Source organism: Netta rufina (genome assembly GCF_964035555.1).
Source record: "Netta rufina genome assembly, chromosome: 5".
NCBI classification, from domain to species: Eukaryota; Metazoa; Chordata; class Aves; order Anseriformes; family Anatidae; genus Netta; species Netta rufina.
In genome coordinates this window covers 4,118,113-4,141,514 of record NC_140128.1, presented here as the reverse complement: position 1 = coordinate 4,141,514, position 23,402 = coordinate 4,118,113, and the positions used below count along the sequence as shown (strand labels likewise).

At 35.5% G+C, this 23,402-nt stretch overlaps 1 protein-coding gene across 1 annotated transcript in view; it reads right to left on the bottom strand.

The window, feature by feature from the left end:
• Positions 1 to 218: 218 nt before the first annotated feature.
• The window catches only part of INSC (INSC spindle orientation adaptor protein), a gene marked incomplete at both ends in the record, with an annotated part of 118,381 nt that continues 95,197 nt past the window's right edge, over positions 219 to 23,402 (bottom strand). Inside the window, 6 exons of the mRNA XM_084288381.1 lie at positions 219 to 347; positions 2,313 to 2,389; positions 3,058 to 3,213; positions 6,184 to 6,250; positions 18,223 to 18,401; positions 20,396 to 20,567. Of these exons, the coding sequence (XP_084144507.1) occupies positions 219 to 347; positions 2,313 to 2,389; positions 3,058 to 3,213; positions 6,184 to 6,250; positions 18,223 to 18,401; positions 20,396 to 20,567 (780 nt within the window). The remainder of the gene's footprint in view (positions 348 to 2,312; positions 2,390 to 3,057; positions 3,214 to 6,183; positions 6,251 to 18,222; positions 18,402 to 20,395; positions 20,568 to 23,402) is intronic.

Below are 23,402 nucleotides of genomic sequence, written 5' to 3'. Positions count from 1 at the left end.
ACATGTCTCGGTACATCAAGAAAATTTGAGAAATATTACCTCTGCAAGCCACTGAAATAAATTTGCATGAACCACATATTCATGGTTTTAAAATAAATAAGTCATAAATAACAAGAGGACTAAAACTAAATACAATTGAATATGTATTATCTTATTGTATGTGTGTTATTTTTATTGTTTTTCAAAGGATAACTTGCTTTCAGGTTTTTGGCTCACATTTATACAAAGCTCTCTTCCATATTTGTGCATAACAGAAAGGAATCCACAAGTCTGGGCTTTACTAGCTGCTGAAAATCTGAATCTTCAAGTCCATCAGGACTCATAACTGCTAGTCTTCGTAAGGCTGCCTACAGAAAAAAAAAAAAAAAAAAAGGAATATTGTTAAGCTTTGACAAAGTCTGCATTGCAGGAACTCATTGGAACGAATTTCAAATAATAGCCAGGACTAAAAACTAAACAACTCAGGTTTACGGACGCTTTCACCAAACTCTCACAATTTCACCAAATCTCTCACTAGTGTCTTCATCGGTCAGATGAACCTCCGCTCAAAATCAGCTATTAAATGACAATTCTTTCTAAGCACATTACTCTCAGACACGAGCAGCAAGAACAGGTTGGCATTAAAGGAAAGAACACATGGGCAACAGCTAGAGCACTTCTATTGTAAATGTATCTCTGATTTGCTGCATGTCCGTCACTCCTTCTGTATCTCAATTCTATTCTCAGCTTTTGTCTTAATTTCTGTCTGACTCAGAAAGTGTCTGCCATTGGAGTTTTATGCAATGCCTATAAACAGATCTTTTAGACAGAAGTATAGTATAAAGAAGGCATTTGGGATCCGTTTGGAAACAAGTAAAACTGCCAGTTGTTAGGATTATGAAACTGCATAATACAAATTACTTTGATAATACTGTTGTGTTTAACCTCTCCCTTTCTAAGACATTACTTATTTTTCTCAACAGAATAAGTTACAGCTACATACCTTCTAGCAACCTAACGCTACAGATGCAAATGAAAAGCAAGCTAGTTTTCTTCAAGAATAAAAACTGTCTTCAAACTAGTAAGGTCAGATAGTTGTGATCAGCAATCCTTTCACTGTTTATCAATGCTACATTAACAGAAGAGTAAATCACCTGCTTCAAAGTACACAAAAAGTAAACAACTAAGCCAAAAACACTAAAAAGTACAAGCATTTGGACCTCAGTGATGATATATATGAGCCTAAGGCAGTATATTTGTCTCAAGCACAACATTTTTGCCATGTTTTTCAGAAAAGTGCCATTGTGCAGTTGCTAAACTATCCAGAGAAATGCTGAGATGGACAGGCAGGTAACATCTCAATCAATAGATATGAATTCAGGGAATGTGCAGCACTAACTCAGTGAGACAGGGCAACAGAAAAGTCAGTCTTGTTTGCTGCCATCACTCTGTGGCCTCTGCTCAAGCCATACAAGATAAACCTGTCTTTTCAGCACACATGCAGAATAACCACAGTATTTCTTACGATCACTTTCAAACCCTCTTCATCATGAATGAGTCCTGCTTAAATGAACAAAAACTTCTCCTATACACATACAAAGCAAGGTAGGTCATTATAGCTTTGATTAACACCAATATTTACTTTGGCACTACAATAACATTATTATAATAAATAAGTAAATAAATAAATAAAACAATGTCAAGCAATATTCTTCACCCATGTCCCCAGAGCACTTTCCTCTTGCAGTATACTACATGAAATTACTCAACTCCAGCAGTGGGCTGGGGCTCGTAGTCTACACAGTATAGGGCCAGCAACTAGGATTCTTCTCCTAAGCAGAGACAGTGTTAACCTTCCATTGGCCACTCCTTGGCTAAGCTCTATGTTGTCTTAGAGACTCAAATAGGAAAAAAAAAAATAGACTGTAGTGAAAGCAAATCTCCATTACTCTCTTTGGATATTTTATTTATTTATTTGCATACATATACATCTGTATGTGTGCACGCACACACAGAAAGGGCTACTACCTCTGTGATTCAAGGCTCATTTCGGCAAAGATAACATCATCAGAGAATGGAATTTAACAATTATTGAAGCTTTAAATTACAAAGTTGAGTGCTCAACAATATGGAGTTGAAGATGTTTTTCACATGTTCGCCTAAAACTTCAATTAGAGGAAGAATAACTGAGACTGTACAGGATTATACTTAAGGGGAAAAGCAGGAGGCCCTGGCATGAATTTAAAACATTTTTGCAATACTTATGCATTTTGAAGTCTAAAGCGCTGGATTTTATGCATTTTTCAGGATAAGCACAATAAAAAGGTACCTACCAGACATGCCACTAAAACAGAATCACTGTTATTTCTTTCAGTTGGTGATCGGCAAAGTTTAATTAGGCGAGGAATACCTGCATGCACAAAAGAATATTGAGATAAACTATTCAGAAACACAAACTAGTTATCTGAGATAAAAGGATAAAAGGACTTTAACAAAAAGTATAACATTTACATTCCTTACCAAATATTACCTCTAATGCCAAGATGATGTACAAATACTTAAGAGACTTTCCATGGAGCTAGCACTTCACAATTAATACTTGTAAATTGTAAACAAAGATATGCATTGTTTTTAACCTCTGTTGCTCTTTCAGAATTAAAATCATTATTCCATTCCTTCCCCATCTATCCTCCCACATGCCTTTAAAAAACTCTGGCCCAAAGAACATGTTGCCTCCCAGTAGATTCAGCACATCTGAACCTGCTTGGGTGCAAGTTTTCTGTTCATTGATGGATACTGCACAAGTATCCATCAATGGTTTAAGTAAAGGAATGCGGGAGGTAGCATGGTTAGTTGTCACAGTCTGATACACCTATGCATTGAGTGGAAGCTGCATCTCAGGCTCCTTTAGGAAATGAACCAGAGGTTCATTTAGAAGAACCTCCTAACCCTCTGAACAGATTTTATAGGGAGCCTATTCCACAAACTGTACCAAGTGAGGCTAAAAAATAAAAAGAGCTCCTCTTTGACAGTTCTTCCCTCGTTTTCAGTCTCATTAAGCTAGTGAGACATCCTTACAGCTGAGTTTTACAGCTGCATCTGCCACTTCAGGATCTCGGCTGAGTCGTGCCAGTGTAACCGCAGATTTCTGTTGGACTCGCTCACAAGCAGCAACTTCTGCTGTATTTCCTGAAGATGACTTTTCAAAGAGCATTTCCATTAAAAGTTGAATACCTAGAAGGATGTAAGAGCCATTGTTAGCCTCTTTCAAATATAAAAAAATAAAATAAATCCAAAAAAGTAAAGAGAAAAAGCAAGTTAGGTAAATAGAATTACTGCCTGAATAGTACATGAAGAATGCATAACTGTGGGCTCCAGCTTTGCCATCAGTATTTAGGCACATCTAATCTGTGTGAAGTTTGTTTTCACTAAGAAGCTACAGAATAGTTACTATTTTACTCTGTCTATAAAAAATATTTGTGAAACAAAATGATTTCTTTATTTGCTTCTAAACTAACCTAAAGGTAATCATTAACCTAAAAAGCAGTAAGAACATATTTCAGGTTTCTATGTGATGTTTGAATTAAAGGGAAATAAAAGCTTTGTGGTTTTTTTGTTGTTGTTGTTTGTTTGTTTGTTTTTTTACAGTTCACGTATTTTTAAGCAAATCTTTAAAAGCTTCTGTCTCAAACTATTTAAAGTAATCTGCATTCTAAAAACCCCCTGATGAGGGAAACGATGAAGTTCTGCTTCTTGAAGTTTACTATGACTATTCTTCATTTCAGAGGAGACAATGTCACCCAGTCACCCATATCATATTTTTTTTAATCAATTTATGGTTGCCTGTAGGAATTGACATTCTTATTGCAGTAGGACAAGACCAGATGAGACTGCACTGATTTATATTTTCTAAATTATTTTAAATGTAAGGACAATTATGTGCTATTAAACTCCATATGCCATTAGGCATTCAGATTACTTTAGGTAGCATCTGAGGATTTTAACAGTTGGAACATTTGCATAAACAATTAAGCGAATTAGCACCAGAATGACGCAGCTAGATAATAATCAATTGCCTTCCAAAAAAAAAAATAATCAAAATTGGGAAGAAAACCCATCGAGACTCTAAGATTTGAAGACCGCTCTCAGTAGCACATACGTAAACCTGGCTTCTGACCAGCATCTAATTATTATAGTGTTAGTCAGACACAGAAGCTTTTATACACAAGAAGAGTGCCAACCCTTCTAGAAAGCCTGGGGGCAAATGCTTCTGTGTGGACTTGCATGAAGTGTATACGCAAACTTTGCTTTATCTCATACATACTTCCATTAATTAAATGTTTCACTGAGGGAGGATGGAACAGAACACCTCTGTTTTCTTTTGGGAAGAACAGGTTCTTTGGCACTGTATACTTCTTTTTTATTTTGGTCCAAGTCATGCTTACAGCTCACCAGTGGTGTGAGTGCACACAGATCCAATGCAATCTGTGATGAATATTCAACAACTTGCCCAAATAGTTCCACAGTTATTTGCACACGTTAACAGCAATGTCCTGGTCCTACAAAGCACAGCATGCTTGGCTGTCTTTTTATGATCTTTCTGCACTTGTGGGAACATGATCAAACAGCTGTCAACAAAGCAGTTCATGTTGTGCTCAAGGAAATAGATCCTCAAACTACATGATCAACTTGTTAATTAAAAAGGAGTGCAAAATTTTCCAGGACATTATCTGGATTCTGGGTGCTAACAACAGAAAGTCAGAAAAAAATATAACTTGAACAGAAATCACCAACGGGGTGTTTTCTACCCAATCTGATAATTACAAATACCTACAGACCTGAGGAAGTCAGGGTCTTATCAAGAGTTTCTGGGAAAGACTCCAGGGAGGGAAACCTCATGCACCTGCACCAAGAAGTCCAGGAGCACCCACCCAACCTCTAGGAACACGGAGAGCATGACAGAAAACAGCATATGGACCCAAATGACCCCTCTCCAGGACTGGCCCTCCACTCCCATGGAACAAAGACATTGTGTAAGAAACCTACATGCTAACTTACCTGTCTTCTCCCCCTTACTGCATTATTTTCTACATGGGACAGGGAGGTCATGTAATTTGTACAATTGCACACATCTGTGATGGAAGTGCTTTGGAAACAAAATATATTCAACCTCCACATTTTCATTTAGTCTCAAACAGCAATACATTTTCACACATAAATACACCTTAGCAAGGACATCAGATGCACACTACCTCTGTGCACACATGGATTCCATCTATCAAATAATCCTTACCAGTTGTACTTGTATGCGCAGAACTCAAATTTTCCATTGAAATATGGAAATAATAAAGAACTAAATCCAATATTACATAACATTGACTATTTCAAGACCCACTTCTATATGGATGCTGAAACCCATCTTCACAAGATTCAAATAGATCCAAATTCAAAACCACTCCTACACAAACATTAATTAAAAGACTACGGAAGGGATATGCCTAGAATAGAAAAGGTAATATATGTGAAGCTTCACAATAATTGAATGTCTCCCACTGACAGGGGTGAAGAAAAAAGCTTACAATATTGCTTGGCCATGAATTTGTTGGTAAGTGTATTAATAAGGCAGATATGTCTTCCACAGAATTATTAACCTAACTGGTCAGACTTCTGGTGGGTCCATAACACCTAGTTCTTTTCAATATCATGAATCTCTCCTAGTATGATATTTAAAGGACTGGGGGGTGGGGGGCAACTGCTGTTCAGTAATAAAACCAATACATTTGTACCTCTGAATACCTGTGAACAAAGGAACAGAAACTATACATGGCTCTGTATCAGATGATATCTTCCAATGTGTAAGAATTGATACCTTACACAGTGTAATTATAAGAATAAAAATGTTGAAACACTTCCATACTACCTTGCGTTGTGCATCTACAAATAAACAGCATGCACATACATGCAGAATCAGCAATGTGGCCTTACATGCAAAGTCTTCTAAACCAGTGGTAAATTATTTCAGTTACACAGAACTCTCCCAAGGACTCATTCTGCACCCTGCAGCAATATGCAACATCCAACAGAGACAAGATTCAAAGTGAACTATTATTAGTGAAGTCTTTCTCCTTTACCTTGTAAATAATCCTTTCCTTTCAAACATTCTCCACAAACACACATAAAATGTAATTCAGCCAAAATACATACCATTTCCTTGAATGATTTCTGAAGCACATTGGTCCAAGACAGACATGTTTGCCATTATTGTTACCACCTGTTTTTAAAAAGAGAAGGAAACACTAAGTATGGTGTTACATTCACAAATACTAACTAAATAGCATTGTGATTTATAAAATTAGTATGGCAGGAATATGGAAAAAAATAAATAAATAAATAAAAAATAAAAATTAAAAGCGTTCTTGTAGGAGAACAGGCTATTCCCACCTCTGGTTTCTCAGGGGTCTCTTACGTAAGGCTGACAACAAGACAACAAGAAAAATAATGTTTCGTTTTCTCACACTCCTATACTCATGCAGAGATGCAGAGAAGTATGTTAGAGCATTCTATGCAGCAGAAAAATTGTTTCAGTGGTCAAATCAGAAGAAGATAAGCATTTATAAAAAAAATAAAAATAGGAGTTCTACAAAGAATTCAGCCAAGAGCTGCCCGTACTCAGGAGCCAGCCCTGCAGTCCCATTCCAGCACAGACAATGCTCACAGGACAGGTTAAGGACTAGCACATACCATACGTTCAGTACCGGTACATTACTGCTACCTTTCTACTTCAGGGTTTGGCTTAAACTTTGAGGAACACTCACAAAAGATCTGAAGATTTCAGCCATAATTCACATGATTATTTAAGGAATATTTTTCAGTCTTAAAATCTTATTAACATGCACAGAGATTATGTGCATTAGAGCACTGTCCCAGACAGAGCTGGTCCTCAGAGTCTGTTTACATGTTTCCTGAGCTAAGATCAAAATTAGGTTTTGCACCAAGAGAAGCACATTGTGAAATCACAATTTATGGAATTTCTTATCCAAAATGGTATTAACTGTTTTCAAGATTAGGTGCAATACAGCTTGCTTTAAGTGATACAGCAGCCACTGACAGAGCCTGGATCATTTAGACCTGTTGGCTTGCAGTCGTTCCCTTCACTGATATTGTATAGTTTCTTTCATAAATCCTGCACAATAGTCTTTTATACTTTAGTCTTCAAATAAATCACTTCCTACATGCGAATACATCTCATTACTAACAGCACATGTGAGAGACCAAATAATAAATGTGACATATCATTATAACACAAAGCAGAAATAATATTTTTCCTTAAAATGTTACTATTTTCTAGTTGAGAAATACTGATCAGCCTCAAAAATAATGATCAATTTGAGAACTGGTTACGACTTAACTGTATAGCACTTGCTCACAAACAAGCAAACTTCTTAGACAGATGTAAGTAGATCAAATCACAGTTCTGATCTCACTTTGCCATTTTAATAACAAGTATGACTCATTTTCAATGATGTGACATAAAGGTCTTCCACTTTCGAAGTCAGTGTTACAGTGTCATCTCTCTGAATAAATATATGTACTTAGGATGCAAATGAGTTGCTGAAACTCTAAAGAGTGACAGGTAGAAATATGGTAACTCAGTCTATGTCTATGTATTTATTCCATATTAATTATTAACACTGTTTCAGGCAGAGTGTATATGTTTTCTCATTCTAAATTATATCCTGTTAATGAAAATTACTTCCTCTATGCAGAATATGTACCTCATGTGGCTCTCTAAGCCACAGATGAAGAATTCAATTAACCACAATTTGAATATGTGCCAATTATTCCACCGCTTCAAGTTATTTTGTCTAATAAGTATTTTCATATGTAAAAATATTTTGTGTATATCTTTTGACACCAAAAATTACTTGAGTGATGGTTACATTTATACTTCAGACTCCTTTGTGTTGATTACATGGCCCCTTTATTTTTCAATGTATTTATGAACTAGTCTAAAGGTTTTTTATGTAGCCTTGTCCAGAAAGGTAAAGGTAAGACCTTTCTTATCAATAACATCCAGGTTTTACCTAAATTGCTTTTTAACACCTTAGGATTCTAAAGGCAGTTAAACTATAGATTAACATACTTCATATGGATAGATTTTCTTTTCCCAAAATGTCACATTTTCCTATGACATAAACAAGGTAAACATGAAATAGCATAACATAAACACATAAGAGGCAAGCTGAATAGAGCTAACTTAAAATTTTATTTCTCCTATATTTGCCTATTTTAGAATTCACTATATATGCAGCTTACATGAAAATTTCCTCTGTAATAGAGACCAGAGTTCAAGGAAGTTTAATTCCTTGATGAACTCTCTAGGGGAAAACAAACTTGTATGTAGACTCATTTTGCTTTGAAGAGCAACACTTCTTTGAGCACTGGTATTAATGAAGCAAGATTTCCTTTGGATTTAGAGCTGATTGCAAACCATAAACAGAACTTTTCCAGCGGCATCTCTCCCAGTGTAGATTCTTTTTGTCTAATGATGCTTAGGCTCATGCTGCAGTCTCTATCTAAGCCTTTCTTTTCCCATTATCTGTCCCCAAATTCCAAAAACCCTTAGGCAAGTGTCTCAAGCAAACAAACAAACAAACAAACCTGTGAAGCCCTGATGAACTGTTAAACCAGTTCAGATGTTATTGTAAAACATGGAGCATACAAAGATAAAAGTTATTGCCATGGGGAAAATGGACGAAAATTACTAGAAAAAAAAAAAAAAAATGTTGACAGTGAAAGAAGTGAAAGAATTTAGAAAGAATTTTTAATTATTTAAGAATTAAAATAAAATGAAAATATTTAACATGGGAACTCTAGTATTCCACTGCAATATTCTATATCAATTTAATTATTTTTTAAAGAAATATCTTGAACAAGACTACTCTCCAAGATTATAAATGACTGGTACCTGTGCTGGTTTAGGATTCTTGGAATTTCTCCGGATTCCTAAGCCACGCAATGACCTTCTAGGCAGCTTAAAGTACAAAAAAGAGGTTGTCCTTGACAACAGCACACACAACCTCTGATCATCTGTTGTTGCGATGACACCAGGGAGAAACTGTATTCTGAAGCCTGCAAATTACACTAACCCTAGCAATATACTGAAATATGAAGTCTGTAAGTTATTTTTTTCCAGAAAACAAACAAACAATATTGCTTCATCATATGTGGATTGTTTTTAATGTAATACTTGATCTCATAATCTATTGTCAATATGGATGATATGTCCTGGAGCTAGGTCCTGATCCTTGCATCTCTGTTATCTGTACTAATATTGCAGATCTCTCCAATAGACTAGCCCAAGCTAAGTCCGTATTCTGGTCTCTGTTGTCCAGACTGATCAAAAATTTGAGGTTTTTCTCTAATGGCAGGAAGAGTTTTGATAACCCCGGTGACTGCAGCTTTCTCTGCAGAACTGGTAGCCCTAAAACCATGGGCAGATGCTAGTTGCAGAGTCAGGGGTCTCAGAGTCTAGATCTCTATTGGATGCACTAAGGAATGATGCAGAATTCAGCCTTCCAATTCATGGGGTGCATAGGAAAAGAATTGTAAAAAATAAGTTAATAAAAGAAATAAAAATCCATAAGCCTTGTTCTGTGGTTAGATGTGCCATCAACATGACAACATTAAGTATAGGAGGAGAAGGAGAAACTCTTGCCGAAAAATTCACTTGTTGCTAAACTATTTAAGAATATTCCCATATGGAAAGATAGACATTTTTCTGATGCTGCTTGGAGAAGGTAAAATGACTGACCATACAATTCAGATCTTTCCACTTTGTCACTAGTTTAAAACTATGTCTGTTATACTGTGCCTGAAACCACTGGTCTGTCTTTCTTTCACTCTATGCTATATTATAAGGTAAAGAAAACACTGAGGACAGTTTTGGAGGAGCTGAAAAGTAAAAATATATTGTTGCATGTTGAGAGAGTGAATTCAGATACACAGATCCCATGCAGAGCAAAATAAGTAGTAGTCTACATCCAGATTTATGTTCATCTAAACTTCCGGAAGTTTTTAAAACTCTAATTGATTTCCACTGGAGAGCTTGCTTCTCTGTAAAGCAAAATACATAACTTTTACAAAGGAATACTCAGGATACAAGCAGAAAAACAGATTTGTCTACAAAGGAGCGTTACAACACCCAAGCTGACTTCCTGTGTTCACAGGATCTTTCTTTCATTTATGAGACTACTTATCTGTGTAAGATATATTTAACTCAGTATCATTTTTAAGCAAGACTTTGTCTTGATATGATGATATAGAAAATGCAGAACCTGCCATTTCCCTTAATATTTTTCCCCCTGTATTGGTTGTAATTGCTTAGTTTTAATTTTAGTATTTGTTTCTTCTTGTTCTTTTTTTGGTTTGGTTTGGTTTCATGGCTCTTTTTCATTCTTTCTTTGTCACATCAAGAGCTTAGCTTATTTACCTGAGTTCAGTGTCTAGCAAGTTACCTCTTAATCTTTATGGTAAATTGCACTGTGTGAGCCCTTCAGTTCTTAATTTTTCTTAGTAATAAATTGCCTAATTGTCATGTACCACAACATGAATGCTGAATAATTCCAGTCAGTGTTACATGATATGCACTACTAAAAACAACCAGTAGAACAGGCCTCTGAGGTTTATCCCTGTATTCACCACCCAGCTGTTAATATGTGCTATGCACTGCCCACCTAAAGCATGTCACAGTGAGAAGTGAAACACAAAATGCTAGGCAGAGAATTGTCAGAAATGTTTCTATTTTAGCTCGTCGAGAAGAGGCACCAAATTATCAAAATCTTAAAATGCACCTACTCCCATTAGGATTAGCATGATTTTTCACAAGGTTAAACTGAGAATAATGAGCTCATTTTCAGAATTTAAAAACTATACCTAAAATTAAGAGCATTGAAAATTCACCTTTAAACCATATGCTAGTGAAATAATTATAGACGTTTTTGTTATTTTTGAATTTAGCAAGGGGGCTCCCATCTAGATCCATGGAAGTGTTCTCTATTTAATAAATAAATACACTTAAAAATAATGGAGATTTCAGACTTTCAAAAGTCAGTCAGCCTCACAGTTGCCCTGGAAATTAAAAACCTGACTAAAATTCACTATTTCTATAAGCAGAATAAGTAAGCAGGTAATAAACGCAGGCACACCCCTCTGCAGTGACAGTGTTATCCATTATTATAATTGGCAGTGTTAATGTCATTGGTTACTCCAATAAAGAAAATCTATTTTTATCATTTGAAAAGCGTTTTTAGTTCCACATGGTTTCCTTCCACACACTGAGTTTATGAACAGTGAACCTCCCTTTTCATTTCTGCCATTGAGGTTGCACTGAGCTTTAGGACTTACAGATCAAGAGTGGGAGAAATTTGAGAAACTATGGTTAAGAACCTGTAAAATAGTGTTTTTCAAAACCTCTCAAACCTCCATTCAAGTCAGCTTGGAGATTCTCCTGCTTAAATAATGTAACGACTAACATCATACAACACTTGTCTTTCTAAACAAGTAATTGTGACTACTGTTCACTAACCAATAAAGAAAGATACTGGTCATTTCTTGCGGAAGTGAAAACGAACTCAAAAATGCTTTGTTATAAACTCAGATACACTGAGAACATAAATCTCAAATGCTTTAGGTAATAAAGATTTTTGAACCTAAAAACCACAAAGAAACATAAGGCTTCTTTACTGCTTGAGATAACCTACCATGAACAGGAGATTTAAGATGATCTTCAAATGTTTCTTATTAGTGTGAAGCCAGCTATTCAGGAAGAAAAATGCAGTAGGATTTGGAAGATGAAAGCACACATTTCAGGCTGTTAAAGGGCCAATATCTTCCACATTTGAGGTTTACTTACCTCATTTAGGGCAAGAATGGATATCTGGAAAGGTGGAAGGTGTGATTATCACCATTAGTGATACTAAAAGCACACTGTTCAGTAAGAATCCCAACATAAACCAAAAGACACAAGATCAAAATGAGAATTACCAAATCCTTTAAAAAAGTAGCAAAATAGATTAATATAGAATTGCTAATCCTCTTAGTTAATTATGCCTTTAAGGCTGATCCATTCGTTGCTAATTAATTTTTGCTACATATTATATGTGTACTTGGTAATTCATTTGAATTAATGATACAAGAATAAATCAGATCGTGTCAGCAAAGTTACAGATACCTATCTTCAGGAAGAAAGGTGCATCTGACAACGAATCAGAAGCAAGACAGTCTTTGTTTCTGAATGTAAATTAAAACAGTATTTCTGATTCAATATTTGCCCATGAAGAGACAGCAAAAGAGTATATGCAGCATGGGACAACTTACAGTCATTACATAAAGCCTAGTTAACCTTTTGGGATACTACTGAAGGAAAAACTTTGATAGTCTGTAGGAAATTTCTCTGGGAATATAGGTATGATATAGCCAAGATATAGCCTTGTCTGTGGATTAAAATTCGTCTTTCTTCCTGGATAAAATAGGGGACAAAACACTTAGACAAACAGGGTCTTTCTGCCACCTGATTGGAAGAAGCAAACATCCCCATAAAATAAAAATAACAGTTAGAGACAACGTCTGCTGGCAAAGTTCAGGTCTACTCTGAGACTGTGTCAGGGAACCATAGTCTCGGAACGCTAAGGTAGAGCATCAGAGGCTAAAACTAAAGGAATCTTCCCCTTTGGCATAAAGGCTGTCTTTACTAGATTTTTATTTACTTTACTTCATACCGCTGACTAAAAAAAGCTAAGTAGGCAGAATAAACATATTCTCACGTATTTTGTTTTAAAGAAGCACACTGGAAATGCATCCTGCATTTTGGTCACATGGTGAATGGGCACGTACCACAGACCAGGTCATATGGCAGGAGTCAGAGGCTGTTTGAAGTCTACTGTCTCATTTTGTGATGAATACAAGACAAAAGCAGCAAAATGCACACAACCATCTCTGACTCGTAGCTCTATGATCAGTACAGCTTGCTGCAGTCCTCTTTATAGTTTTTGCAGTAAATAGCACCAGTCTAATTGTACAGTGAACCTGGCAGGCAAGGACAGAAAATAAAAACTGCAATGAATCGTGCTGACATAGCATGTTTCCTCCAGAGAGGCTTTACACTGAGCAAGTGTACTGTCTGCCCAACTTTACAGATGATTAAACAGAAATGCTGAGAAGTTAAATTAGTACTCCAAAATCTGAGCAGGGACAATATTAGGAATTGGTCCTAGGAATAAAGCCCTAGGCACACTAAGTGAGGAAAGAATAGCAAAGAGTTCTTCAGCTGACATGACAATTTTAGGATTTTACTCTTCCAGCTGTTCCCCTTCTTTTCCATAATGATGCATGTTGCCTTATACTGCATCAAGACTAAATCCAAAAGGCAGAATTATAACTAATCAGGCATTTTATCTCAAAAAGATTTAAAAGATTTAGTGCTGGACCCCTGAAGTGTAACAATCCACAACATTGACCACATAAAAACAGTCAATACACACACTTATTTTTATATACTTAAAATTACTGTATGTGCAAAGACAGAACCAGTTAAAAAGGGGGGGGTGGGGGATGGGGGAGGGCCAGACAAGAGGAAAGCAATTAAAGTCTCACATAGAAAATTAACCAGGATATCAGTGATATAATGTCATGGTTAAAGTTCAGGGAAAGGCATGTAACATATTTATTTTGTAACATATCACCTATGTTTCAAGCTATATTCATTGAAAACATGTTTTCTCAATGTGGTCTAGCAAGTAAATACTAGAAAGGATTGCACAATCTTAGTATATAGTTTGCCAACCACAGTTCATGGACAAACCTGATAAAGGCAGATCACCAACCTTTGCTCCTAACCCTGTCACTGGCTGCTTGTGTAACATGCTGTAGGTCACTCAGTCCCAGGGTATCTCATGCATTTATTCTCTGGGTAAGACCAGCTGATGGGTCAGTGGTGGAAGGGATATTCCTCTCCTGATCCAACAGGGAGAGGGAGCTCCCCTTCCAACCTCTTTTTGCTCCTACAATTTCAAAAGCGTAAGTGAGGAGGACTCTTCATCAACTGCCTTCCTCTGTGACCAGCAATAATTTTGTCTCCTACTTCTGTCAGATGTAAGGAAGGTGGGCACCTAACATGGACTGCATGGTTCAAGCTCCATTCTTAACCCATGTTCTTGTTAGTCCATGCTGCCTTTCAAACATATGGGAAAATCTGGACAGCAATTAAAAAAAAAAAAAAATGGAGTCAGAAGTTCCAGTCTTAACAAGCAGAAACAAAAAACAGTTGGCAAGGAGTAATAAGTTCCCCAGTATTCAAGAAACTCTGGTTGAGAAGTAGTGCTGTGAGCTACTGTTATTCAGGCAGGGACTTTCAAAAGTCTAAAGGTCCTGTTAATATTTTTCTGTTAAAAAAATTCTTCTACTGGAACCTAGGCGACATTTAAAAATCTGGACTTCTTGATCTTATAGTAACATCTCTCTCTCCTCTCTTTTTGACCCTGCAAGCTTCCATGTGAGATGAAAAAAGGGGGGAAAAAGGCAACAAAAGGAAATAAATGCCCTGAAAAAATCAGGGATCAGAGAAAAGTATCTGGAACCTAGAAGAATAATATTAAGGGCTTCAAATCTTAACAGAGAGAAGATAGCTTCAGAGCCTGCAACATCCCTCAAAGACCAGGAAAACCAGAAAGCATTCAGCAGGGGAAAAAAAAAAAAAAAAAAAAAAAAAAAATCCATTTTCTCCTTCCAGTTTAAAAGCCTTTCTCCACCTAAAACTTTTTTGAAAAAAAAAAAAAAAGTCACTTATTTTAGGCCTAGAAATAACCACTTTAAAACTGATGTGTTCACTCCACATTAATTCTTTGTCTGCCTGAATAACAGAAGATCAGAAGCTGTTAGACTTTACCTTCACAACTTCACAGGTAAGGTGAGAACGCTAGTAACACTGAAGAGACAAGTGGGAATGCAGAGAAAAAAAAAATATACATAAATATACTATGCACAAATATACATTTCATATTTTTCTACGTAGAGTCTAAGATGATTGTTAGAATAAAGGAGGCACAGAATGACAAGAGTTTTGGTTAAAACCCTTCTCCTGACAATGCTTTATCTCCATTAAGACATCTGACTGTATATATTAGACAGGTATAATACTGCATGAATTTAGGTATGAAGCCTTCTGAAAGAATATGTACCTTTCAAGTAAAAGTTTTCCATTATCCAGGAGGAACAGAAAAAAAAAAAAAAAAAAAAAAAAAAAAAAGCAAACAAAAAGGTAGCTGCAGTAAGCAAAGAACAAGTGGCAGATTCATATCTATTTTGACCCAAAACTAGAGGCTAAATTGATCTGGAAATCAGAGCTCTATCTGTCAACTCCCATACAAAGTATTTTGTTATAAAACTAAGCAATCCTGATGCAACACTGCCTGTTACAGAAGCAACACGAACTGCTATAAAATTGACAATGATTATCTTCTTTATCAAGGCCAGCCCTCAGTTCTTGTTTTCTTACCTGATCTAATCTAACACTGTCTGGGAAGTGAAAGAGGAAGTCAATCAGTTTTCAGATAGTGAAGATAAGAAAAGTTTGTCATTATTTGTGCACAAAAGCTTTTCAGAAGTCAAAAGACAAATTACTGTTGGAGGAGCCTAAGCAGGAAAATACTTTCTGCAGTCAACAAAGAATTCATCTGACATCCAGCTCCTGAGCAGGATGTTATCTATTTATACCATCATGGAGGGTGATAACTAATCAGTGCTAGCTGTCCTTACAAAGGCTGTATGGAAGGGCATATTGCAACTTTAAGATGATATAAAATTGCACAGATGGAAACAAGACTCACTTTTCCTTTCTTGCATATCAACCATCTTTCTCCAATTTTGGCTTACAATGAGCATGCTTCATTCTATTTTAGCAAATTAAAATTTTCTTAAATCAACAGGAATGCCAAAGGAGTAATGTATTTGGAAACATTGGTTGGTTCACTACAGAATGTGTTACTAAATTAAAAATGTGTAACAAAACTAAAGTAGTGCTGTGTTGTTGTTGTTTTTTGTTTGTTTGTTTGTTTTTGTTTGTTTTTTGTTTTGTTTTGTTTTGTTTTTCCCTCTAGCTAAGGCTATGTTATCCCCTTTGCAACAACTAGGCATGCAGCAAATTAAAATGCAAAATATTCCATAGAAGTATGATAATTGGCAGAACTTGCCCTTTAATATACCACTAAAACAAGTACGCTTTTGAAAGGTGAATAATCTACTCAAATATATACTTGTTCAGGACTTAAAAGGAAGAATTCTCTTAAGGCTGTTGCCTTATCAAAATTGCTTGACTAGCAACTCTGACAGCTCTTAAAGTCAAGACGAGCAGCACTTAAGTTCCACCTGAGCCACCGGTGCTCAGTAACAGAGTGACACACAGGTAGCATTTCACAGTCCCATTGCTGCAGAAATAACAGCTCAAAAGCTAGGAGACAGCTCAGAAACTTACTGTGGCATATCACAGAATCCATCACACCTTCCTGACCTGGCTTTTCATTCTAGGAAGGAATGCAAGGTGTTACTGGGGATAAAATTTTAATTCTTGGAGTGAAGCCATTCTGAAGTCTTCTGTTATTCTAGCTAATGAGATGTCCTGCAACCTGCAAAGCTGCAGAAGGCCTCTAACTAGTCTGTTACCTAACAAAGTCATAAATGTTTCTCTTAAATTCTGCCTTCCTCGTGCAAAGAAAAGGCTTGTTATGCTACTCACAGAGCAAATTGCAAACTCACAGCAGAACTAAGATGAGAATGTAAATAAATAAGGAAATCAAAATTATGAGAGTAGAGAAGGGATAACAAAAAAAAAAATAATGAAGAATCATGCATAATAAACATATTCATATAATGAATATGTTAATGCATAATAAACATAATAAATGCATATTAAACATAATAATAATAAATAAAAATAATAAATATAATAAATAAATAATAATAAATAAATAAATAATAATAATAAATAAATAAATAATAATAAATAAATAAATAAAAATAATAAAAATGCATATTAAACATGCATAATAAACATAATCATGCAATAATAAACAACCAAGTCTAAGGCTGAGGTCCTTGTTTGTACCAAAGTATGGTAATTACAGCTTACTTCATTTTTTCATAAATGCTTCTCAGATAGAAAACTGCTCTTAATACAAGCTAAAGCACCTGTAATAACCCTCTAGCTCTCCAATAATGAGTTTTGATGGTCTCTTGTGCCTTGATTTTCATGGCCTGACCTCCTGTAGAGAGGTACACGGAGGGTTTTTTTTTGTGGCAGATCCCAAGCCTGTCATTAATCATTTCCAGAATTGGGAAGGGAATGGGCTTCTGAGGACTGAATTCTGGGCTTTTAGTTGTATTCACAATGTCTCATAAACCAAAGTAGGTTAACAGAACTGACTAGCATTCTCCACCCCTTAGTAGTAGTCACTGAAACTCTCAGATACTCTACTGAGGTGAAATTCATAACTGAGATGCCAAATAAGAAGTGCTTCTCCAAAACATACATGGCATTGCCTGACAGGAGCAAAAGAATTTCCTCTTGTGCATTAGCACAGACCTTTAATGATCTGTCTCTTTACAGGTTAAAAAATAAAATAAAAAATAATAATAAAAAAAGTCAAAGTGAAAAGGAAACACAAAACTATATCAGCTGCTTTTGCCAAAAGAACTTGCAAACCATTTACCATGCAGTTAGGACGTGATTCAAAGCCTACCGACATCAATGGGCTGAGGATCAGATCCTTATTCAGCTCTTGGAGCTAATTCCTCTTAGAACTGAAAATTGTTTATTTAGGTCCCATTCTCTATTCATATCTTAATTATTTCAGAGCTTTGTCCAGCCAAATATTGAATACCTCTAAAAAGAGAGATTCCGCAACATCTCTGTTTCTGTGTCAGCGTTTGGCCATCTTCATGGTGGAAAAAACCACATCCTAGTATCTTAGAAACTTTTCTTGAAAAATTATATTTAAAGCTGCCACCATTTTGAATTCTCATAAGCAACATAAACAGATAAAGAAAGAGCAATGTGTCAGAAAGAACCAAAGAAAAGGAAGACAAGAAAGCAAATTAGGTTTGAGTATGTCAAAACAGACATGGAGGTGAAACCAGCTGACTTTTGCACAAATGTGCTCAGACATGATATCTTGCTGAGAAACTGCTCACCTGATCTCGGGAATATGGAGTATCCACTATGCGTTTGTCTGAACATGCTGCTAGAAGAATCTTCATTGCATTTAACTGCAGCAGCATTTCACAAGCCATGGTATCAAAGAAAGTAATATTGGCAAGAGCTGCTGAAGCCAGCAGGAAAACTTCACCAGATGAGGCTTCTTGGCACAGTTCTAGGAATGCAGAGAATAAGATGAATAAAAGTCATCCCTTCATTGCAAAAACATGTTTGTTTCAAAGCAACCATCTGCAATTTTCATTAGTAATCTTAATATCCGACCAAGAATAATTATGACCAAGTTCATAATATGCAAGACAAAAAAAGAAATCATTTTAATTGCAGCATAAATATAGTATATCACATTTTAAGGTGCTTTATAAGTTATTAACATTAGGCAACCTTATTTATGCTTGTGTTTCTGGACACCAAAAGCAGGCAAAGATGGAAAAAATGACCCTGGGCATCAAGTGTTTCCTAAGCATTCATCTAACTAACGAGATGATCTACCTAGTTTATCATTCTACAGAGAACATTCCACTGAATGTTGTTCAACCTGCAACGTCATATAAATAAAATAAAATAGAGGAAGCAGAAATCTGACAATAGGTGAACCATAAGAGAATAATTCTGCCATAAATCCTGATGTTTAGAACAAGGCACACACGTCTCTAAACTTATTCCTTTGTAGTCATCCTGCATATTTTCGAGCTTCAGTAAGAAGTGCTGAAGACACAGCTGTCTTTTAATTCCTTGCATACATGTATTTTAACTAAAATCCGAATCACCTGGCAATTAGATTTCAGCATGTTTTAAAAATTCAACATATTACAGTAATTCAATTGCTGAGCTATAAATATTACAAGGACACTGGTGTGTGATTATTGAAAAAGCTCTCCCAAAGTTACACATGGTCTATTTTTAATGCTCACATATCTTGAGAAGAGTATGTGTTACTAAATTCATGTGGAACTTGAGCACTGAGAATCTGGGAAATTCTCCACCTGCTAATCCCTTACGGTGGGCTATTCAGGTTCTCCTTTGACTGTGGTACGTTGTGATAATCTTTAAAAACAACTTAAGTCAGTTTAGATGCCTCTAGTAGTCTAGCTACAGGAGAATCAGGCACAGCACAGTTAATTCCACCCACTGGATTCAGAGAAGGTTCAAGGCAGAACCTTCAGTATTTATTGCTGGGCAGACTGGTCATTAGAGATAAAAGTGTTTCCTTGACTTTTGCAGCACTATCTCTAGCAATACCCAAGATTGTTTGGGCACATCTCAGATAATTCTTAGCCACTGCAGAATCCTCAAGCAGTAGCTCTAAATTCTTTTCCTATTCCATTAAATAATAATAATAATAACAACATCATGAAAATTGAAGTGCTCTAGTTTAACTGTAATCATTGGTCTCAGTAGAGAAATATCCAGGTAAAATATAATGATAATGGGAAATCAAACTAAATGACCAAACTGGACTTTCTAGTATGAAGCTCTGAGAAAATCTGAATGGCCAGAGAGAGAACACCTGACTGAAAGCCTCTAGTATTTGAAAGGGATAGAGCACGGTGCTAGAAATGACAGATTCTTCTCACTAGAAAGTCATGAGAAATTTCATCTTATTTTCATGAAGTATCCTCACTGACAAAAGGTTAAGGAAAAGCTTGCTGTTAACTTTACATTATTTTACCATAGATGAGAGGCCTAGGCAAGGAAGACAGGAACTTTTATTTTCCTGTAACAATATCTATATATTATACTACATTATACTTTTCTTCTGAAGTATCGTACAAACGTAGATGTAGTGATGAGCAACTTTAGAAAACACAACAGCCATAAAGGTTGGCAACTATTAGAAACTCCATTTTAGAGACTAACACGGAACAGGAGGATATTTGGCTAAGTTCCTTCTGTGGCTTTAATGGTTGAATTTCACATGAATATTATTTTTTTACAGCTATACATAATATTTTTTACTCCAGTCCACGTTCGAGTAAAAGTTAAGTAACTGCAGAATGTCCTGCTTCAGGGTTAAAAATGACCAAGTTCTTCTATCTGTTGAGGAAAAAAATGCAAACATTCTTTTTACAGAATCTTGCTAATGGAAGAATCCTACCCTCAATCTGTTATTTTAACTGGAAAGACTCAAAAATTGCATAAAGAACTTACTAACAAGCGCTGTTACAATTTCTTCCATATTTTCTAGAAAGCTGCTGAGATGCTGAGTGAACGTGAGATGTGGAGATGTGATCTGTGCAATTACTGCTGCTGCTTCTGCATGAGTGGCTTCAGAATGGGTGTTATCAGTAAGAATGTCAGTCAGGCACAGTATCCCATCAACCTATGGAGAAACAAGAGGTATAGATTGGAACTACTCCATGAAATACTTTTGCAACCAAATAGGTGTTTAAGTCCTCTTTTCTTGGCTTTGGCTAAACTACTCAGTTCATTTTTAAAATTGACTTAAACCTTGTTGCACTTATTACATAAATTTCAATTTAGCAAATAAAAGTAAGTTCAACATAAAAGTTTGTTGACCAAAAAAAGTCTTGTGTTTCCTTCTCCCATAATGTTTCTACTGAACTGATTTTGGTCAAACAAAAAGTCTCTTCTGATAGAAGTCTCAACTAAAGCACTATTCCAAAAATAAACTCTGATAAGCAAATGTTAACAGCTACTCTGCCAAAGACACATCTACATTCATTCAAGTGAGTCCCATTGTAAGACTCAAGCTTAAGTGTGCAGTAAGTTCTTCACACGGAGACTTTTTTGCCACATTTTACTGAATGTATCACAAAGTAAAAACAGGGTCAGAAAGTACTGTGACCTGTCAAACTCCAGCTGGTGAGCTAGCTTCCATGGGTGTCAATTTAGAAATAGGATTGCATATTCAGAAGAGAAACAGAAACACGAATAAAATGGACATGGATTTATATTTTTAGAGTATAGCATTTTAAACTAATTCCTTATGCAGTTTAGGCAAATTCATCATATATGCACATTTTATTCTGGATTATAGGAGACCCACTGATGCAATTAAAGACTGTGACAGAGTATAGACAATGGGATAGCTTAAACTGTAGATATGTATCATCTCTTAATAACCAACCCAGGAAAAGAAGGTCTTCCGTAGACAAGGACATAATCTAAGAACTTTCAAAATTAACAGCACTATGTTTCTCCCCAGGTTTAACATATTGCTGAATAATTCATCATATTGTCAAGCAGGTAGGTAGATGTGCTAAGAGGGGACAGAGAGCATGAAGATGCATGTAATGTCAAATCCACATAAATTCACTAATCAAAATCTTTATATAGCTAATATAAATACGTAGCTAATAGCTAATATAGTTAATGTACTATAGGTTTATAGTTACAGTTTTAAATCAGTTTACAAATGATCAGAGCTTCTACAAGCTTCACTGAGCAACAGTTTTAAAGACCAATCTTTATCTATTTGAAGCTCTGAAAAATTACTGTAATTGTCTTACAAGTTACATAGACATTTTATAAATACAAAGAGAAATTACAAAGGCTTAGCACTGAAATATACTTTAATAAAGTTTTTCAAATTTATTTTTCAAGTAAAACCAAACACGTTATACACTCACCAAGAGTCTTTCATAGGCCTGTTGTTCAGATTGCATTCTCTGTCTATTCAAAGCTTCCTCGGCACATGCTTCTTAAGTCCTATCTATTTTTTTTTTTCCACAAAGCATATTTAGCAAAATTTGTATTCACATTTTTGTAACTTATTAATAGAGAAAGTGGAGTTACCTTGTATTAGCTATCTCGCAATGAGCATTAATTAAATTATTGATAAGCACCAACAGTTACTATGTTTTATAAGAAAAGCTTTCAGATTGATGGAAGCAAAAATCACCCCCTGGAAGATTATTCATTAGGATGCACTTTTTAATAGGCAATAGACTATATCATTGAAACCCTAAGAACATAAAGAAATGCAAAAGAAATTATATCTCTATTTTTCGTGCAGATTACAAATGGGATTTAGTACAGAAACTGAAAGGACTGGCAAGAACAGGAAGAATAAATTTTCAACACCAAACTTATTCTTGACAACCTTTCAACATTAATCTACCTATAGCAAAATATTTCCTCCTAGTTATGGCAGAATTCTACAGTTTGAAACAGCAGATTCACATAATTCTTTTGGCTTCAAGGTATATTAATAGATCTCAGTGTCAAGAATTAATACATGTCCTCACAAGATGATTTAGTAGCCAATGTGTGCTAGACAATATCATATGCAAAACTCCTCAATTTTGTCACCCTGAAACCTCCTTATATCACACCTTGTCTGGAGTCTGAAGGATGCTAATAAGTCAGAATAAAATTTTAAATATACTCCAAGGCATTAAATATACACATACACACACACACACACACACACACACACACACACACACTTCAGAAGAAGCTTCTTCTAAGAGCTGGTAACAGATCTTGGTACTCTTCAGCCCTAAATTTAAAATTGAAATTCACTTGGCCAACTCTTATTCAATGACCTCAGCAAAATGATTTTGGAGTGGTTTTGTGCTATTTCAGAACCAGTAATGGCTTATGAAAGAGGTACAAGTACAAGGTTAGATTTTTCCATCAGCACTGATTGTTTATATCTACACTGTGAAACACAAGCTGCTAAAAATACAGAGTCTGTACTCAACTTCTAAATTACTTATTTGATTTTTTTAAGTAATTGTTTTTGGAAATAGACAGCTGCTGAATTGTAAATAGAAGTGGATATATGTTGTTCTTCAGCATAAAAATAAAATATAAATTTTATATTTTTTTATAAATTTTATCTTTATGAAATATAAATTTTATTTTTATCCATAAAGGCCAGCACTATTTAGTTTTCCTCCTTTCTATTCAGAATCCTGTAAAATAGTAACAAATTCTGCCTAAAATTTGCTGTATACTCTTTTGGCTCCTATCTTAAATATAGAAGATAAAATAATTCTGCTCCATCAGGCAACCCCATTTATAAGTGTCCAGCAATAAATTTTAAAATGACAGGGGAACAATCTAATAAAAGCACTTTAACATCCAAAAAGAAATTGCTGCTCAAAGCATTTTTATAATTAGCTTTCACACTGAAAGGAACTTTGGATGACTGCCCTGTTTTCTGTTTAATTTTGGTGAAGTAATCAGC